Genomic DNA, 19170 nt, shown 5'->3' on the forward strand with positions numbered 1-19170 from the left:
TCGCGATCGTGTATATGTACATATAAGTTATTTGTTCAAGTAAGGAAATAAAATTAAATTTTAAATTTTCAACTAAATTAACGTTTAACGATATCTTTATTTTTTCACTTTTTTCTAACGGGATAATCATGCAATAGATTATTTAAAAAAAAGTTAATAACAAAATTATGCTTCAGATTTGATATGGTATAGGGACAATGTGACAAAGAATTTGTATAAAAGTGAAAATAGAAATTACAAAAATTTTAATATAAATTTATAAGGCACTTTTTCGTTTTTCTTAGGTGGTATGTGAACAAATTACAATAGTATTTTTACTCTTGATTCGTATTTGTTCGTCATCCACTAACATTTTAAGGGTATCTTCAAACATGTCTCGAGTTATATACTAAAAAAAATAATTCAATTATTATTAAATGAAAAATCAAAATTAGTAATTTGGATTCTATAAATTTTACTTACAATATCACTGGCATCTCTAAAATCACTAAACAATTTTTGATAATTAATAGTAGCAACCTTTTTTGAGTCAATCAACTTTTTCAATGAATCTCTTAATTGAGCCATTCGTTGCTTAGCAGATACGGATAGACCAGTTGTCAGGATATTGACATCGATCTTGCCCGTAAGAGGATCAGTCGCCGATTGTTTTAAAGCTTCACGATGCAGTCTGCGAATTATTTTAAATGATTTAAAAACAATATTTAGAATCAATTAAAATCACTATGTTACCTCCACGCTTCTTCTACATCTTTCATCTCGACTTTGTTACTGAGTCGAATTTTGGCATGAGCTTCGGCAAGACGAATGAGCGATTCGAGTTGACGGGGATAAGCAGTGATTTGCCCATGACCGCTTCCAACGCGCCGCATGTCAACATAAGCTTGGACCAGCCTTTGCTGAGCTTCTTCGCTAAGAACTGGATGACAGTGTTCTTTCGCATAAGCAATATAATCACGTAATATGCTCATATCAATTAAATCATCCACTTCCTCTATCTCATTTTCATAAAACAAAGTTACTAAATGACGACCCAATCTCATGTCAAACCGTTCGTCTTGCGGATCCAACATTAAAAAGATTAAATCGAAACGGGAAATAAGTGTGGGAGGGAGCATTATGTTTTCAATTACCTGGAAAAAATAATAATATTACAGGTAAAATTTATGGTTAACCGCGATTATGAACGTAAATATTTTTAAAGTAAATTTTTTTTTACAGTTTTTCTGCAATCCCACTGAGATTCTACAGGATTTGCGGCTGCTAAAACGCTTGTTCTAGCATTCAACTGGCAAATAATTCCAGCCTTGGCAATACTCAGAGTTTGTTGTTCCATGACCTCGTGAAGAACAGACCTTGTACTGTCATTCATTTTATCAAATTCATCGATGCAACAAATACCATTGTCAGCAAGTACAAGTGCTCCAGTTTGTAAAACCAATTGTCGAGTTTCGGGATCTTTTGTCACGTAAGCCGTCAAACCAACGGCACTAGAACCTGAAGAAAAAGAACCCTAGAATGAATTTCGAGAAACCTCTATAAAAAATTGTAGAAAAATTAAATATTAGCACTTACCTTTTCCACTACTGTACTGAGAACGAGGAACTAGATTGAAAACAAACTGTAACAATTGAGATTTACTTGTGCCAGGATCACCGCAAAGTAAAATATTAATTTCAGATCTAAAATGAGTCCTGCCAGAAACGTGATGAGTTTTTTTGGTTCCTCCAAACAATTGCAACAAAATGCCCTTCTTAATGTCAAGATTTTCATAAATACTGGGTGCAATATTTCTTGCAAGTCTTTCATATACGTCTTTTTTCATTGATAATGACCTGATAAGTTCAAGTCTCTCCGGCGGGAAGTTATGTTCACTGTCTTCAGTAACATCATACAGCCTGTAGTGAAATTATTTCAAAGTTAAGAAAATTTTTTATTTCTAAGTTAATAAAAGTAAAAAGGTTTTCTTACTTTTTGGAATCGTGTTTTCTAAAATGGACAACATCAATGTGAGTTTTATACACGGCAAGTATTGTAGAAGCTCTTGGATTAATTTGAATGGTCTGGGATCTAAAAATTCCGGTTACAGAAACTCTATCACCAGCAGAGACTTTATCAACCAAATCGTTGTGAGCATAGAGTACAATTGTGTGTGGTGTCTCTCCCGCAGGCATATCATCAGGCGATTCTTGCAACTTGATCATTTGTTTATCTGTATAGTGACTGAGATTGTGGATCAAAGAAAAACAGTAGTTATTGTTGCAATTAGTGCAAACTGTTGGTTCACTGATACGACCCCTATCGATTTCCACCATAGTCGTCAAATTACACACGATACATTTGAAGAAAGCCTCCCTCATTTCAGGAATTATATTTGAAGTTCTAATGACCATTCCATTGATAGTAATCAATTGATCGATGTCTTCAGGATTCAGATTGCGCATGCTTTTAGTTTGAGCAACATTGTAGGGCCTGACTTGTATTTGATGATCTAAAACAGCAGCTGGAAACTTTTCAAAGAACATTTCATTCACAGCCATGTCCATTGTCGGTATAACTTCCTGAGGGTAAGAGATGAGCTGTTTGTACAATTGTTCATCAAAGTCTTTCAGATGCTGACAGTTGATGTTTAAAAATAATTCTTCTAGAGTATGGATATCATTGAGATGCTGCATGTAAAGGGGTTCAGTAACGTTCATGCTTTCTGGCAGTTCATCGTTTTCTGCTCCTGGATCGATAAACCTCTGGATAAATCTCTTGAACTGGTCCTTGCAGCGGTTAACATTAACATTCGTTCCCCATATAACAAGCTGGGGACCCGCCAAGTTTTCACTTTCAGACGACTGTGCAGCAGCTCCTTCTTCTGGAATCTGGAGACAAGTAATGGTGGATTATTATTCAACAAATTTAAGCTGTATGATCTTCATCAACTTACAGGCTCGCCAATGTTGAACTGCCGCATTCTCTTGTCACCTCTGATGTCAAGCCTCAGACGTCTCGGAGTCCCTCTGATTCCACTTCTAGGTGTGCGGACGGAGCCCATGGAACTCGGTGTCCCATAATTCAAAGGCGAGGACAAATCGATTTCCGTCAGTCCCTGAGGAATGGGACTTGTCATGAGCAGCCGGTTGGGTGACGAAGCCGGAGCCGCGGATGACGGGCCCTCCGATGAAGCGGCGATCAACTCTTCATTTCTGTTGCGATTATTTCCCCAACGCATAGGGGTGTCGGTGGATCCATTGACAGTTCCTTTCCAACAAGCAAATTATCTCGGTCATCAGATGTACCAACAATTATACGCTGATTTGTTGTTATAATGCAAATAGGTGTACCTACCTCGTCTATTGCCTGGTGTGCCATTTTGCCTAGGCGACGAACCAGCGTTGGTGTTGCGTAGTCTGGGCGAACTCCGGACGCTCGGAGATGATCTTTGGACCGCCTGCCTGGTACTTCTTGTCGGTGTTCGTGGAGACTGCATGGGGCTCGACATTTTGCCGACACTTAACGCTGTGTCTATTCGCACCAAATCCACGTAATTACGTGGATATAAGGTTAGGAATTTTAAAGAAAAACGCTACTTTTTCAAATAAAGTATGTCCACGTAAAGTGACTGATACTGCACCAACAACACGATAGGATATTTATGATTATTCGTCCTCCAATAAGTAGGTATACCTAATAGTATACTTTTTAGCTCATGTGTCGCACAAGCGACGGGCTTTTCTTTTGTCTGCTGTGGACGTTCTGGAAGAGAGTATACTTTTCCCGCCCAAACACGTGTTTAGTTCGGAACTGCCCGGAGCCGGCAGAGAGGACTCTGGGTGTATTCCGCAAATGCTGCCAGCAGTTTTAAGTTACGTAGGTCGTGGTAACGCCGCATGGTCGGGCGGCGCTAGCGTCAACCTGTACTAACTGTCGGTGGGTTCCGCATGTCAACAAACTCCGAAATATCAGATGGCATGGGAGCGAAAACAGTAAAAAATATCGAAGTTTGTTGACATGCGGAACCCACCGACAGTTAGTACAGGTTGACGCTAGCGCCGCCCGACCATGCGGCGTTACCACGACCTACGTAACTTAACTGCTGGCAGCATTTGCGGAATACACCCTCTCTCTCTTCTCTGGCGCGTAATTCTAAACTTCCGAGTAAAATAAAAATTGTTTACTCGAAACTAATTGGAAATTTTTTTTTTTTTACAATTAACAGATTCGATCTACCTAAATACTCTGTAACTAGTCAACAACGGGCTGGGGAATAATGAATTAGTCGTGAATAATTTTTATGATTTTTTTTTTTTTTTTTTTTTTTTTACAATACAACGAATACTTTCCACAGCTTACATACAAAAATTTTCAAAGGTGCTGGGGTGGATTTTTTACTAAAACATAATTTAACAACTTTTTTTTATCAACAATAGGTTATCCATTTATTTCAAAAATTAATTTTCATCAGTATAAATAACTTTCGAATAATACTTTTGGTAGTCATATGATGGGCCATTTGTGACTACAGCTCGTAAAAATATTAAATTATTTAACAAAGCAAAGTAAATAATGAATTGCCAGTGGGTATCTTTAATCATTCAAACTATGACTACAAAACCTAGTAGTTTACATGCTTCAAGTATTTTTTACATCAACACATAACGAAAAAAATGAACAAACTTTGCAGACATACGAATATTCTTTCTGTCAAATATCGTTTTAACTGCGTAAAAAATTTAATATTATATAGTTGTGAAATTTATTTTTACAACTACTTCAACACAATGTATTTTTAACTTAGTTTTGATAAAAAAATATAATCAATCATTTAAAACGCTACAAATAGAAATAAATAAATAAATAGTGTATGTCAACACATACAACTTGGGTGATCATTTGACATATTTTTCTTTATCTACATTTTTAAATCGAAACATAGTAACTAAAGTTTATTTTTGGAATACTTGATGTGCAATAGTTAATTCTTAGATAACTATTTTTTTCCATTTACAATACTTTAAAAAACATACAAATTATCATTTACACTAACTTTTAGCTTGATCTTGATCTGTCCGTGTCAACTATCTTATCAGAATATTTTTTCTGATCAGTATCTTCTTCACTCTCTGTTGATTGATCATTTTTTATATTTAACTCTTGTTTTGTATTCATTAAATTAGTTAGTTTAATATTTTTATCACTCAGTGAACATGCTTCTAGCACATACTTATTAAAAATGTCACTTTTGTCTAGGTAAACGTGATGTCCCGCACCACTTATAATCTGCAAAATACATTTCATGTATAAAATAATTTTCTTAACGCGTTAACTATGTTAGCTTAAGATAATAATAAGTATTTATTTACTAACGTGCCCATCAATGTATAAAATAAATCATTAATACTGAAGGCTTTAAATACTTTTTGATGAAATGACCGATTATTAATTATATTGCATAAAATTTACCTGTACATCAACATAGGAAGCCGACCTTATTTCTTTTATTGTCTCACTTGCTGAATTATCGACCCACGATCTGCTTCCATATATTAAAGTTATGGGAACTTCCTTCCTCAATTGGTCTATCCTTTTAATTATTGGATTCTTAGCCCATCCAAAACCCTGCATCATTGCATGAAATGCACTCTCTCCTCTGTGAAACAAACGAAGAAATCAAGTTTGTATTAAAAATAATTTTTTTTTATTAAAATGGGCATACGATACTTACGACGGCGTTTGCACGTTACACTGATGTATATATTGTGAAATAATGCTAGGATCGTCATTCAAAACTGTACCAAACTTCTTGACTATGTCGGGTCGTGTTGTTTCAATAAGCCACTGGCCTAAAATAGTTTTTTACTCAACATTTTTTTTTTTTCTTTTTTAATCAAAATTAAAATAATTTTATTGAAACTGTAGTTTAATATTACCCAATGGCCCTGCAAACCTCACGGCCCACAATGGATTTAAAGGTTGTAACATGTATGCTAAAGCTTTTATCACAATTGGTACACGTCTTTGGTTTGTAACTTCACTGGGTTTTTCTGGGACACCCCATGGATCAGCAAGAATCAGGTGCTTGACCTTATCTGGATGTTTAATAGCATATGAAGCTGCTAAAAAGCCTCCCATTGAATGGCCTAATAAAACGAATTTTTCCAATTGCATTTCTTTCCTCCATTCTTCTACTGATTTGACCAGTTGACTTTCAGTTTCTTCAGCTTTATTACTAAAGACTGGTCGGCTACTTCTACCAAATCCTATAAATAAAAAAAAAAAACGTAAAAATATGTAAAAAACTGTAACACAGTAAAAGAAATTATACTAATTCACCTAATAAATCTATGGCATAAACAGGTCTTTGTTTAGCCAAAGAGTCAAGATTTAAAACCCATAAGGCTACTCCAGCTCCAAGACCATGTAATAAGACAAGTGGTGTATTAGGGGATTCTTCATTGAGAGATATAGTCCATATTTTATCTGCAGCCCCAACAACTGGTCCAATATCAACGTACCAACCTCTATAGGCTGTTTTAAGATCTGTAAATTTTTTTAGTGTTTGTTGAAATAAAGGTTTTATCTTTTTTAGCACTTGAAAAAAAAAAAAAAAAAAAAAAAAAAAAATGATTTCATATTTTATTTAACTAAATCGCAAAAAACGGTTAATGCTTTGCTGTGTAGATAGAAACAAAAGCATCATAGACAATGTATTCTTATCTACAGCATTTCCTTGAAAATTGTTATCAATAGAGCACATTTTGTAACATCATATTGAGTTACAAACAAATCTATAACGATTGCCCCCTGCAGTTAAATAGCGGTAGTTAAACAAAGGAATTATATACATTATGATCAGATCAAGTACTCACGTGAGAGAATCTTTTTTTCTATTGTTCTCAACATTGTTGAAGAGGAGCCTGACCAACTAAACCATCCCCAAAACCAACTGAAAAACAATAAAATTCATGCAGGTTAAAGATATTGAATTAAGTGAAACAAAACTAATTACTGTTTAAAAAATCTTGCATATGATTAGGCAATAGTTGTATAAGTGTTTTTATCTATATGTCATTACTTGAGAAAGATATATAAGTTTTACTGTTTTCTATTGGAATAAACGATTTTTTCTGTTAATAATAAATGCTGATAATGAATAAAAAGTAATATTAAAAATTGAATGAAGCAGCTTAAGGATACCATCAAGATAACTATTAAAAGTGTACTCAAATCACTAAACGTTACTGCGAATCGCGAATTGCATCAACATGAGAAATTCTTCCAACATTTTACGATTTACAATGACAATAAGAGTTTGGAGCAAAAAACTTGTAGAATCCGAAAATTTCAAACTCGAAAAAGTGTGAAGGTCAAAATGCCAATTTGTACAAACGTGCACATGTCAGCGTTTGACAGTAAAAACTGTTGTTTTGCGCGTGGTGCCATTGCCTTATTAGCATATTGTTATATTTTTGTTTTATAAATAGATATGGAAACGACGAAAAGTGTCAAACGGCATAAACACGACGATAACTATATAGCCAAATTTTGTTGCTCGTCGCAGTAGTCGCGTATCGTAGCAAAAAGAGCGCTTAATTAACCAAAAAAGCTGATTCATCGAATAATTAAAAATACTTAATCATCATCGTGTCATTCTGACAACAATAAAAGAAAATGGAATAAAAAAATACACATAAAGTTACACACCTACATTGAGCTTCCTGTATGCACAAATTCTATATTTTACATTAGGATGATGTAGGTGTGTTCCACGTACGGTGCAGGGTTTTGTTTTGGGTGCTTTTCTACATATAAATATTGTTATGCACTAACCTGTCAGATTTGAGTACGATCTCACTGTTCTCTGCCATTGATTTTTTTTGTTCTCCAATACACTGTACTTGCAAGCTTTTGACTTTTAAAAGGTATTTTTAATTTTTAAATTACGGTTTTACTTCTTGACACGTCAGACTTTTCTCAAGTCGAAGTTCTACTGAACATCGATGCACAGTTTGAAATGTATCGTCGTCGTTTCGGAGCACAACACCACAACACATCGTACAGAGTATACCTAAGTACAACAACAGCGCTCATGGAAGCTGTAGAAGTAAGTTTTGCTAAGTATACAACTTACAATAACATCATGAAATGATAGAGTACAACAAGCAACACGCAACGGTCTATGGATTCCGTACTACCGAACTATTCAACTTTTCAAGATTTTTGAAAAAGTGCACTTAAAATGCATAAGTACATACGGAAAGGAAAGACTGTAGAGTGTAGAGGGAGAAAGATGCACGAAATACACCTCTCTCATTCTCACGCATGTGACCGCTTCCGCACATCTCAGTTTGCTTTTATGGGACGTCGGTATAAATGGCATTACGTGTAAACGACCATTTGATTGTTGGTAGTGTCGTGATTGTAAAATAAAAATTATTTGCTACATTCGTAATTGAGTATTTCTGATTTGCTTTTATTTATATCGTATTGGTATGAAGTCAGGGTTATAGTTTACGTATATAACAATAACAATGAAATGAAACTTGATGGGTTTGTTCGCGATCAATGCTGCAATGTACTACTAAGAGAGCAACATTATCAACTGTCGTTTACGCGTTCTGCATGACTTTAAATTTAATTCCCATTTTTTATGCATTAACTTAACGTTACTAGATTCTTACAGTTGAAGCAGCAAAACATTAAATGCAAGTATACAAAATATAATATATGCACCTAGTTTTAATATTTATATCTAAAGTTATAGTGAGTTTTAATAGAAGTCCATTAAATTAAAAAAATTCATTGAGTGATTAGCCTTCGTAAATCAATATTATACATTTATATCGACACATGCATAGCACCAGAAAATTGTTTAAAATTTTAATCAATCAAAGGTATGTACATGATCATGATTTAAGAAGAAAGTAAGTTTAAATAAATACCACTACTACTACCAAGAAGTAAGTACTCATATTTTACGGGAACCAATGAACAAATTTGGGAGATCGCATTAAAAAAAATTAGTTAAAACATGCAAAATAAGTTTCAAACTATTCTAGCACACCGATGTGTATATATGCTACGTATTACTCAAACCGTCAAACCTCGAACTTGAACCATTTCAAGTCTTAATTCTTATTGCGACTATACTATTAATATGATATCAAGTACACATAAATCGACGTATTTTACATACACAAACGCAAATAAAACAAATCAAACACCGGCACTTGGCTTTCACCGGTCAGAGCGGTTCTTCGCAATCGGCGTAACACACAAAGTCAAAGTGCCCAGATTTTATTCGATTTTTTAGATTAACAGTACATCAGTATATTCAAACTAAATTTATAAGGATCCAATATCTCTTGGCAAATGATTTTTTTTTTTTTTTTTTTTTTTTTTGCAAGAGGTAGATCACATCAACTTATTATTTATTAATATTCTCAAATTGTGTACTTACAAGAGATAACTCATCATAATTATATATTATACTTTTAATTAAATTACTCGTAAGTATATACTTGTGTCGGTATACGTACACACCAACATAATAAGTATATCTCGTTCATCTTCTGGGGTCTGATGGGATACTCCGCGCACCCCTTCGTGCTCCGAAAAAAAGCGAAAATCGCGAAAGTGATGCGCTCTCTCCCCGTCACCGCGAGAAAGACAAGGATGGCTTCCCATACATAAATATATAATATGAGCAAGAGGGGGAAAAATGTGCGCGCGCCACACCATAAAAAAAAAGGAGCGTATTATTACACACACAGATACAAATTTACCAATACGAATACAGGCGCAGTAAAGTGACAAATACAGATATAGGTCGAGAAAGGACGCTTTAATGCGGTGGCGGTGGTGGTAGCGGCAGTTTGGGCTTTCCGGCGAGTCATAAGTGCATACACGTACTTAATACCATACTTACTTGCAGGGCTTGGCTTTTTTTTGTTTTTTTCATTATTCTTTTGTACATCGTGACATTGACTGCAACAACTGCAGTGGAGTGCAGGCGGAATTAAATTTACTAATCCGAGTGAACGTGGGGGAGAAAGAAGAAAGGAGAGAAGAAGGAAAGGGTGCGCAGTGCGCACAAACGCCGCAGGCAGACACTGTACTTATAATACGGGAACGAAGAACGGGAAACAAGTCAGTAGATAGTTGAGAGAGTCGAGAGCGAGGCGAGCGAGCGAGCAACGAAAGGAAGAGAGAAACGCGCCGATACGCACATCATCAGGAGCTGCAGCGCAATGGCCGAGGATAAGGATTTGCACCAGGGTGACGCCAATAATCAGCACGAGGCAGCTGCCGGCGACAGTAACGATAAACCCATGAACGGGCCATCGGCCGCCGACGAGGCGGACAAGAAGCAGCCCAAGGGGGATGCAGAGAAGATGGAGAATGGTGACGGCGGTGGTGGCGGCGGCGGCGACGACGAAACACCCAAGGAGAACGGCGACAAGGCGAGCCCTGAGCCACCCAAGGACATGCGCGCGATCGTCCTCCACGGCTTTGGCAGCCTCAAAAACGTCAAATCGCTCAAGAGACCCGAACCCGCTGGACTCGCCGACAGCGAGGTCCTTATCAAAGTCAAGGCATGGTAAGGATGCCACACATATTATATACACGCAATGTACCATTGGCAGCTCCTCCCTTTATGTATATAGTTATACGCGCGGGCTTTTACCACGCTGGTGCTCATGCTTACTCTCGTCCTGTCGGCGCTGAAGCGACACTTGATTTTTTCTTTTTAAGTAAGTTTATTCATTACAACCCAACTCGCCACAACCCCCGTATTGCATTGTACCTAGTACGATTTCGGAGTCGATAGCGCATCATTGTTGATCATTGGCATCATATTGTTTATACAAATGTACACCTATATTAACTATCGATGTCCTTTTTAATCGACCAAGAGACTCGTGGGTCGAACAGGGGGTCCCTTTGGCTGTGAAATTTTTCTGGAGTGTTCGCCGACGTGATGCGTGCGAGGTGGAGAGATCCACTACCTATATATATATATATGCATGAAACGGGCGTGTATCGCGCGAATCACTCCCTCGCGATCTTCAGCAAGACTTGAGTATTCTTGGTTTTGTCGAGTACAGAAACAGCAAGTCGATGAAGGGAACTCGAGCAAAAGAACCGAATAATCGCTTTGGATGGGTATAAATGTGCAATGCACGTAGGGTTAATTTTTTGTAATCTTTCTTCCCCTGTGTATTATATACTTGTCCTCCGCCGCTCTTTCTCTGCGGTCCTTCCGTTGCTTCTTTCCCTCCCTCCCCCGTTTTAAGTCGTCTCTCGTTCCTCCTATATAGGCCGTCTCCGAAACACACTCATACATATAGGTATACATTCGCATTTGGTGGAACTGAAACCGTTTAAAGGGCGGGGAAAAAAGCAGAAGCGACGACGTTTGGTCCATTGATTTATTTTCCAACCTTGACTCGGAATTATCATTTTCTAATCTTCACTTGTTCATTATATATTTATTTAATCGCTTTGAAGCGCAAAAAATTGGCACCAGTAGCCAAAACAGTTTTACCGATTATGGACTTTGTCGATTGACAGTGCAAGATATCGCGCCGATAATGATACACCTTTCCAAACAAAAGTAACTTTCAGTTATGCAGGTAAGTACATCTTCTCGGGGGACTGGCTGACAAAGCGTCGATGGTGGTGATGTTTTGCAAATTTTAAATAGCCGAAAAATTTCAAGCGCATACACACTACTTAATTACGTCGAGAGAGAGAGAGAGAGAGAGAGAAAAAAACGAACAACGCAGCAGCACATAACTTAAACGACGAGGTATGATAAAATACAGTTGAAAATGCGCATCAGCGGAGAAAAAAAAATAACATTGCATCAAACCCCGCGTATTATTATATATATATTTATAACGCGCGATATATGTATAGGGTTTTACAAAGTACTCTGCGTAAATGTATATTATATGCACACAGACTTGAGCACACGCGATAGCTCGGCGTGTTGCTATCTGTTTTGAAAAATAAGCTCGAGGCAAATTATTATTATAATACGAACGCTCGCGCGCGGACGATAAATAATTATTACTCCTTATCTTCTGTCAAAGCCGCTCTTGTGTGTGTGCATACACATCACGTTACATTTTGCACGGTACATTTTGCACTAAAAGTATAAAACATAAAATTTCCACAATGTTCCGAGATAAATATGAGCGCGCGACTTGATCCGTTAATCAATGAAAGCAACGACGGGAGCGAGAGGCATTTGAAATATTTAATTCAAAACGATTCGGCGTAATGAAGCGAGAAGGGAAAAGAAAGAGAACAATTTTCTCTCTCTCTCTCTCTCTGTATCTCTTTGCTGGTCATACGCACGATACCGTACATATACTGCACCACCCGGCAAATAAGTACCTTATACTTTCATGGTCGACGCGGCCGTTAACAGCTATACATGCACAAAACGATTTTATTAGTGGCTCGCATCGTATGTTCGCTGCACGTGAATAATTAATATTATGTACAAAGAGCATCGGACACACTGCGTTGTGTCAAACGATCCTCTTTTATAAGCACAATAGACAAGTAAGTACAGCGCACAACGAGCACATAAAAACTTTTTGACTCCCTTTGCCACGGTCTTTTTCAAGTGCCACCCTTTTCAGAATCCTCCCAGCATTTGTCCTCTCATTTCGTCGTTCGGATTCTTTCGTGGCCGGCACTTTGGTCTCTTTTATCTATCACCCTCGGACAAAGTCCGATTAATTATCTCGTATACTTTTACGTCGAAGAACGACGAGCGATGGGAAAAATTAAGATTGAAAAAAAGCATCTCTCTCTCTCTCTCTCGGGGGAACCTCTTTTTAAATCGCAAGCTCCGAAATGAATCCAACGATAGCGGGGGTTTTTATTTTTCGGGAGGCAAGCAAACAAAAAAAAGAGCGTCTTTTTTTTTGCATCGATGTTTATGTCTTTCGAAGAAAAAAAAAAAAAAAAAAAAAAAAAAAAAGTACCAAAATTGGCACGTTGACACAGGCAGAGGTGCATTAATGACGAGGATGATGCACATACGAGCACAGCGCATTTTACCATCCAAACACACATATATATATATACGCACAAATTGCTTTGGCCATCTGTAAAGTGGCGTGTCGCCCGGAATAGACAATAAGTCCCTGGGCCCCGGCGACACTTCCTGCCCGTATATATCACATACATTATACGCGCTGTTATACATGCCATTCGCGCGCGCGACCAATAGCTGTGTGTGTGTATGCAGGCCCGCAAAATATACTACACCCACGCCAACTTGTAGTTATACCCACTTATATATGCGAGCGCGTAAGTGTATATGATTTTCGTGTGTTTCTCGAGCTGGAGGTTCCTTATATATACGTATACACACGGCGGGTAGGCTAACTGGTTTAAAAAACCATATATTGTAGCAGTCCCGTCACGTTTTGTTGGTAAGTTAACGCTTTTAGCTTCGACTCCGGAAGCGTTTTCTCAAATACCAGCGCATTGGAGAGTTATATACTGACAGATGTCATTCATAAGATTTCAAAGCTTTCGCTATGTATACCCATGTTGTCGCATACTTACACATTGCGAACCTTCGATGATGTTTTTGGATATTTATTAACTTTTCCGTAAGATGATGTGAGAAGATTTTCTTTTTATCCTGGAAATCGTCACATGATGTTGCTGATCGACAAAATGAGAAATAATTTTATCGTTTTTAGCGGCGTTAATTTCCAAGACATGATGGCCAGACAAGGAGCTTTGGAGAGTCCACCAAAGCCACCATTTGTCATGGGTTTCGAATGTGCCGGTGAAATCGTGCAAGTTGGCGAAAGCGTCAAAGACTTGAAGGTAAAGATTACATTTACATTGCCTACAACGAGTGAAATAAAAATTTGAATATTGTGTGTTGATTGTGTACTAATTAATTGTCGTGATACTTTAACCAGGTCGGCGACGAGGTTGTCGCACTTCCAGATCATAAAGCTTGGGCAGAGTACGTGACTGTACCTGCCAACTACGTTTACAAACTGCCTGCTGAAATGGACTGCAAAAATGCTGCCGCCATTACAATGAACTACACAGTAGCTTACTTTTTATTATTTGAGATTGCCAATCTCACTCCTGGAAAAAGCATACTTCTTCACGGTGCTTCAGGTGGCGTTGTAAGTATATTAATTTGACGCAGCTTTTTTGTTTCCGTTTAAATAACCACCTTTTTTTTGTTTCAGGGTCACGCTATAGCTCAATTGGCTAAAACGGTTGAAAACACCACAATTTTTGGTGTCTGCAGTAAAGCAAAGCATGAGACTCTTAAATCTGCTGGTCTGATTGATCATCTTTTGGAGCGAGGCACAGATTATTCTAGTGCCGTCAGGAAGTAAGTGGCGATTTTCTTTTTCTATTTGAAAATAAAACTATTTGTTAGATAAAAAATTTTTTTTTCTTCAATTTCAAAATTAATAAAAAAATTTATTTAGGGAATTCCCTGAAGGTGTCGACATTGTCTTGGACTGCTTGTATGGTGAAGAATGCAGGCGGGGATACGCACTCCTTAAACCTTTAGGAAAATACGTTCTCTATGGATTAGGCAACGCTGGTGAGAGTAAAAGTCTCTCGGCTGCTCGATTTGTACGTACAATATATTAAACTTACCTTACCATTTATAATTTAACTGTTTCATAAATTCTAAATATATTTGTTTTAGTGGTGGACAGTTGACAAAGTTGCACCCATCAAACTATATGATGAGAACAAAAGTTTAAGTGGTTTCAACCTTCGGAACTTGATGTACCAAAACGGAAATCACGAAATGGTTCAACGAGTTGTCAATCAAGTTTTTAAACTTTGGAGCGAAGGCAAAGTAAAACCAGTAATTGATTCTACCTGGGCGCTGGAAGACGCATCAGAAGCCCTGCTCAAAATGCACGAACACAAGAACATAGGTAAAATTATCTTGGACCTAAGCTTGGAACCCAAGCCAAAACCCATCACTCCAGCTAAAAGCAAAGGAAAAGATAAGAAGAATGCAATGCAGGAAGATAAAAAGTCTCCCAGTACAGAATCCGATGAAACTGAAAAGCCAAAGGAGCCTGAGCTAACAAATGGCACCTCGGAAGAAAAATCTGATAGTGGTTAGTATTTACTTTAATTAAAAAGTTTGATACTCACAATTTAAATATTTTAATGTTTAAATGTTGAATAATTTTTTCAGACTCAAAAGAAAAAGAATCAAGTTGAATTACAAGTATAAAAAATGACTTCTAAAGTACTCATCAGTAAATATTAAGCGATTTTTTTTATCAAGAAAGCTATAAAAAATTAAAAAATTAAAAAAAAAAACAGAAAAACAAGGGTAGAACGAAAATTTCTTCCATAACTTGAAAAAAAAAAAAAAAAAAAAAAAAAAAAAAAAATTCATTTAATTTACGGCGATTGTAAGCATACGTACAAGATTCTCTAAGGTATTAATGTACAAATTGTTTTTTAAAATCTATTTGTAGCTTCTATATCCTTATGTTTTAAAAGCAGCAATGTGAGTTTTTTTTATATCTGAAGTATATTTTTATTACACATAACTTGCCAAAGTGATTTGAACAAAAAATCATCTTCAACAAGGAAGTAATATAAATAAGTACCAAATATGTAAATTTTTAATAAAATGGCCAACCCCATTAATGCATTTTGATGAGATATTAATTTTGTTTTACGGCCTATTTGTGATCTATTTTCAAACCTTTTATATTTTGTATACAGTATATACATAACTTCTATAAAAAAGAAAAAAAAATAAATGATACAAAATTATTAAACCTACATATTTCACAGCTTAAAAATAAAATTAATATCCATTCAAGTATATGATGAAATCGAGATTTAATGTCTTGATTTTTTGTAAATGTATTGACATCATTAGTGTTGTTATCATATATTGTAGTTAATCCTTAACTTGAGTATATGTCATTGTGGCTTAATTTATTTATTTTACAGTGAAACCGCAATCATTTTATACTTTTCTAAAAAAAAAGTTATAGTTGAAATTTGACTATATAGCATCAAACTTGTAATTCTAATTACTGCGGTATTATCGATGATACAAAAACAATTAAAATTTAAATTTAATGTGTTATGTAAAACATAAAAACGGTTAAGGATTAAAATGAAGTAGACATGTCTGAAATATACAAAGTTTAAATATATTAAATTTCAAATTAAATTTACTCTAAAATTATTTGATCAAATTGGATTGGAAATTTTAGATTGTTTATAACAAATTTTACTGCATTTTGTTAATTTACAAATTTTTCAAAAATATGAATTCTTTAACGATTATCACTTAAGTGTTTCCGAATTTTAAAACTGTTTTATAGGATTCTCTTGTTAATAGTTATTAGGTGAAATCAGACTCACGGAAGTATTTTGAACTACTTAGCAAAACTTGAAAGTGCCCAAATTTATAACCATCTGAGTATTTAAACATCTTCAATCTATAATTTGCGTGATATGTTGTGGAAAAACTGTAGTTGTACGATATATCTCTTCACAACGTAAATATTTATTCAGGAAGGGCAAAGCATATCTAACATATAAATGGACCGTGGAACAATTGAATGTGATTAATAATTTCTAACCATTTTTTATATAATACTACTGTATACCAGTATATTTACAAAGCTCGACTTTGAAACATATTATTAAAATAATTACCCAGTTATGCATATAGTAAACAGGGAAAACGCACATTCACCCTTACGCTTTCAAAATGCCATACAAGTATATTTATTATTAAAAAAAAAAAAAAAGCTTTAATTTTTTTGTACTGGTTTATACTTACATGTGCAACTCTACAACACGAGCACTAATTTGCACTAAAAATGCTATACTTAAAGTGCTAGTGCAGCATCAATATCTAATTATCTATACATATCACACGTATAGGTATAAATATACTTATGTTTAGCGTTAACGCTGCGTTACAAAAATAGTAAACTATTCTATAAATACAATCTTTTTATAGAATACTTTTTCACTCAATTTGATTCGTCAGATTATAAAAAAATATTGAATACGCATTTTTTTCACACGAATAAAAACTGATAAAAATAAGTAGAGCGTGTTAAAGTGTTAAAGTTCCGCGTGATATCACACAAAAGTTCTAAAATCTCTAACCTTTGTGACGTCATAAGCTATCCCCCCCGCCCTACTTACGAACTTTGACACGCTCTATTTTCTTCGGTTTTTGTTCGTGAAAAAATTTCCATTTGACGAATCTAATGGATTTTTTCATGAAAAGATCGAATTGGTTTGTTGAAATTGACAATTGACTTAAAATTGGCAGTAAAATATTATGTGTCTGAGCTCCATACAAATCGTTGCATGTAAGTATCAATTTCTTGTATCGAAGAAACTGAAGCAGCCAAAACACATTTTCCTTTTTTACTATATAATAATAAGTGTATACCTACCCACGACTTGCGCTTCTCATGTAATTGTGGATCTCAAGCTACTTCTAAGGTCGCTACTACATATATAATTTATACACGTGACTAAACAAAAATGAGCTACTTTTTATAAATGTATTTTAAAAACAAAAAAATAGGTATTGTATCATTTTTATAAGGATTTTCTGAAAATGTTTACATTAAACTTTGACTGTATACATTATGATAATCTATTTTATATAATCCAGCCGGTGTGAAAGGTGAAAAGGACGTATACATTATGCTGAATGTAATTATTACGAATAACTTTTCGCTTTTTGACGTAAAAATATATGACTGTATTAAGGGACAATTCCACTGTAATACTTTATTTTTCTTACACTATTTTTCTATCATAAGAACATTTTGGGACCATAAAAATATCTATAACGATGTTCATAAGGAATAGTATGTCAGATATGCTTAGAATGAATATGAAAGGACGGTGGGATTTTTTTTTTTCAATTTAACCAAGATTTTTTTAATAGTAAATAAATAGTTTCCGTAGATATCTCACCCGTTAACAAAAATCATATGCTAGCAAAATATACTAAAAATCTTTTCTTCCAGAAAAACGAATTTTTTAAGTAATATCTCTACATTTTATATCGAATTTTAAAACAAGACTGAATTTTCCCAAACACCTGCAACCAAAAAAAAAATGGGATGGATATTTTTTAAACATCTTTAACACGTAATAACTAACAAAAGTAGTAAAAGAAGTATTAGCTATTCACAGTGAGATTCCCTTAAAAACACTGCATAGAACATAATCGTTATCGTACTTGCTTTTTGTTGAAATGTACATCTAGCTGTTTGTGAATTATGATACGAAACGCCGCAAAATGTTTTAAAAATGTGTAAGTTTCGAAAAGACAAAAAAAAAAAAAAAAAAGAGTTACATGTAATTCTACACGAATACTGAGCGTATCTCTTTAACATTAACGGTATAAGCCAACTATTATAGTTAAAAATAATCAATAAATAAATAATAGCATACACATCCGCATGGATAAACCGATTATATACTTTTTCTCAGATTCTTTGACAAACAAAAGTCTAAGAGGCTTCAATGCATTATGTGTACTACATGCCCTGTTATACGCGCGCCTCTCTATATGACTAAAAAAAAAAAAGTACATAATGTCGTTTCATGCAAATTTGACAGGCGTAAAAATCGAATTTTTTTCAAAAACTGTTCATTAATCGATAGTACTGGTAGTCTTATTGTTTTAGTTTTCAATTTGAACAATCAGAGTAAGTTCATTATTGTAAAAATTGTATCACGTGTAGTTTCATTTAAGATTTTATATAAATTTACATGTAGGTTTGTATCGTTTCTGTAACATTTATAAATTATAATAATTAATTTTTATCACACTCTTAAACTATATTCGTAAATGACTAATAATAATAATAATAAAAAAAAAACGAAGAAACAAAAAAATTATCTGTTGAAAAAATACAAGATAATAACCAACGAATTGTATTTTTTGGCTTATAACATATATTGATATTTGTAAGACTGACCATGTTGCTATATTAAAAATGCTTGAAAAAAAAAAAAAAAAAAAAAAAAAAAAATTTGTTGCCTATGTACATGAATCAAACCTACAGACGTGTTCACTTATCTTTGCTTGAAAGTAAAATTTCAATCTAGCAGGTAAGTATATATACAAGTACTAACAGT

The 19170-nt window shown here is 35.0% G+C and overlaps 3 protein-coding genes across 5 annotated transcripts; 1 reads left to right on the top strand and 2 right to left on the bottom strand.

The window, feature by feature from the left end:
- Positions 1-153: 153 nt before the first annotated feature.
- Positions 154-3741, bottom strand: dpa (disc proliferation abnormal). Its single transcript, XM_014361837.2, has 8 exons — positions 3337-3741; positions 2936-3249; positions 1972-2870; positions 1576-1898; positions 1220-1497; positions 733-1133; positions 463-670; positions 154-388 (listed from the first exon to the last, which is right to left on the bottom strand). Exons 1-8 carry the CDS (start codon positions 3488-3490, stop codon positions 281-283), a joined length of 2685 nt encoding a protein of 894 aa, XP_014217323.2. The 5' UTR covers positions 3491-3741; the 3' UTR covers positions 154-280.
- A 579-nt stretch (positions 3742-4320) lies between these two features.
- On the bottom strand, positions 4321-9476 carry puml (pummelig). Of its 3 annotated transcripts, XM_014361839.2 has the most exons (8): positions 9449-9476; positions 7819-8084; positions 6858-6934; positions 6322-6528; positions 5919-6248; positions 5714-5831; positions 5452-5638; positions 4321-5268 (listed from the first exon to the last, which is right to left on the bottom strand). In XM_014361839.2, exons 2-8 carry the CDS (start codon positions 7854-7856, stop codon positions 5038-5040), a joined length of 1188 nt encoding a protein of 395 aa, XP_014217325.2. In that variant the 5' UTR covers positions 7857-8084; positions 9449-9476; the 3' UTR covers positions 4321-5037. The 3 variants fall into 3 exon arrangements, with proteins under 3 accessions (XP_014217325.2, XP_014217328.2, XP_014217327.2); XM_014361842.2 differs by lacking the exons at positions 7819-8084; positions 9449-9476 and adding an exon at positions 7286-7384; XM_014361841.2 differs by lacking the exons at positions 7819-8084; positions 9449-9476 and adding an exon at positions 7186-7384.
- Positions 9477-9849: 373 nt separating this feature from the next.
- On the top strand, positions 9850-16216 carry LOC106645868 (putative NADPH-dependent quinone oxidoreductase VAT1L). The gene is made up of 7 exons (XM_014361826.2): positions 9850-10588; positions 13722-13851; positions 13950-14165; positions 14232-14380; positions 14481-14631; positions 14708-15134; positions 15215-16216. Exons 1-7 carry the CDS (start codon positions 10239-10241, stop codon positions 15238-15240), a joined length of 1449 nt encoding a protein of 482 aa, XP_014217312.1. The 5' UTR covers positions 9850-10238; the 3' UTR covers positions 15241-16216.
- The last annotated feature ends 2954 nt before the right edge of the window (positions 16217-19170 follow it).

The sequence above is a fragment of the Copidosoma floridanum genome, unplaced genomic scaffold (assembly GCF_036245765.1).
Source record: "Copidosoma floridanum isolate Cflo_tuat_1 unplaced genomic scaffold, Cflo_Japanese_pri ptg000009l, whole genome shotgun sequence".
NCBI lineage: Eukaryota > Metazoa > Arthropoda > Insecta > Hymenoptera > Encyrtidae > Copidosoma > Copidosoma floridanum.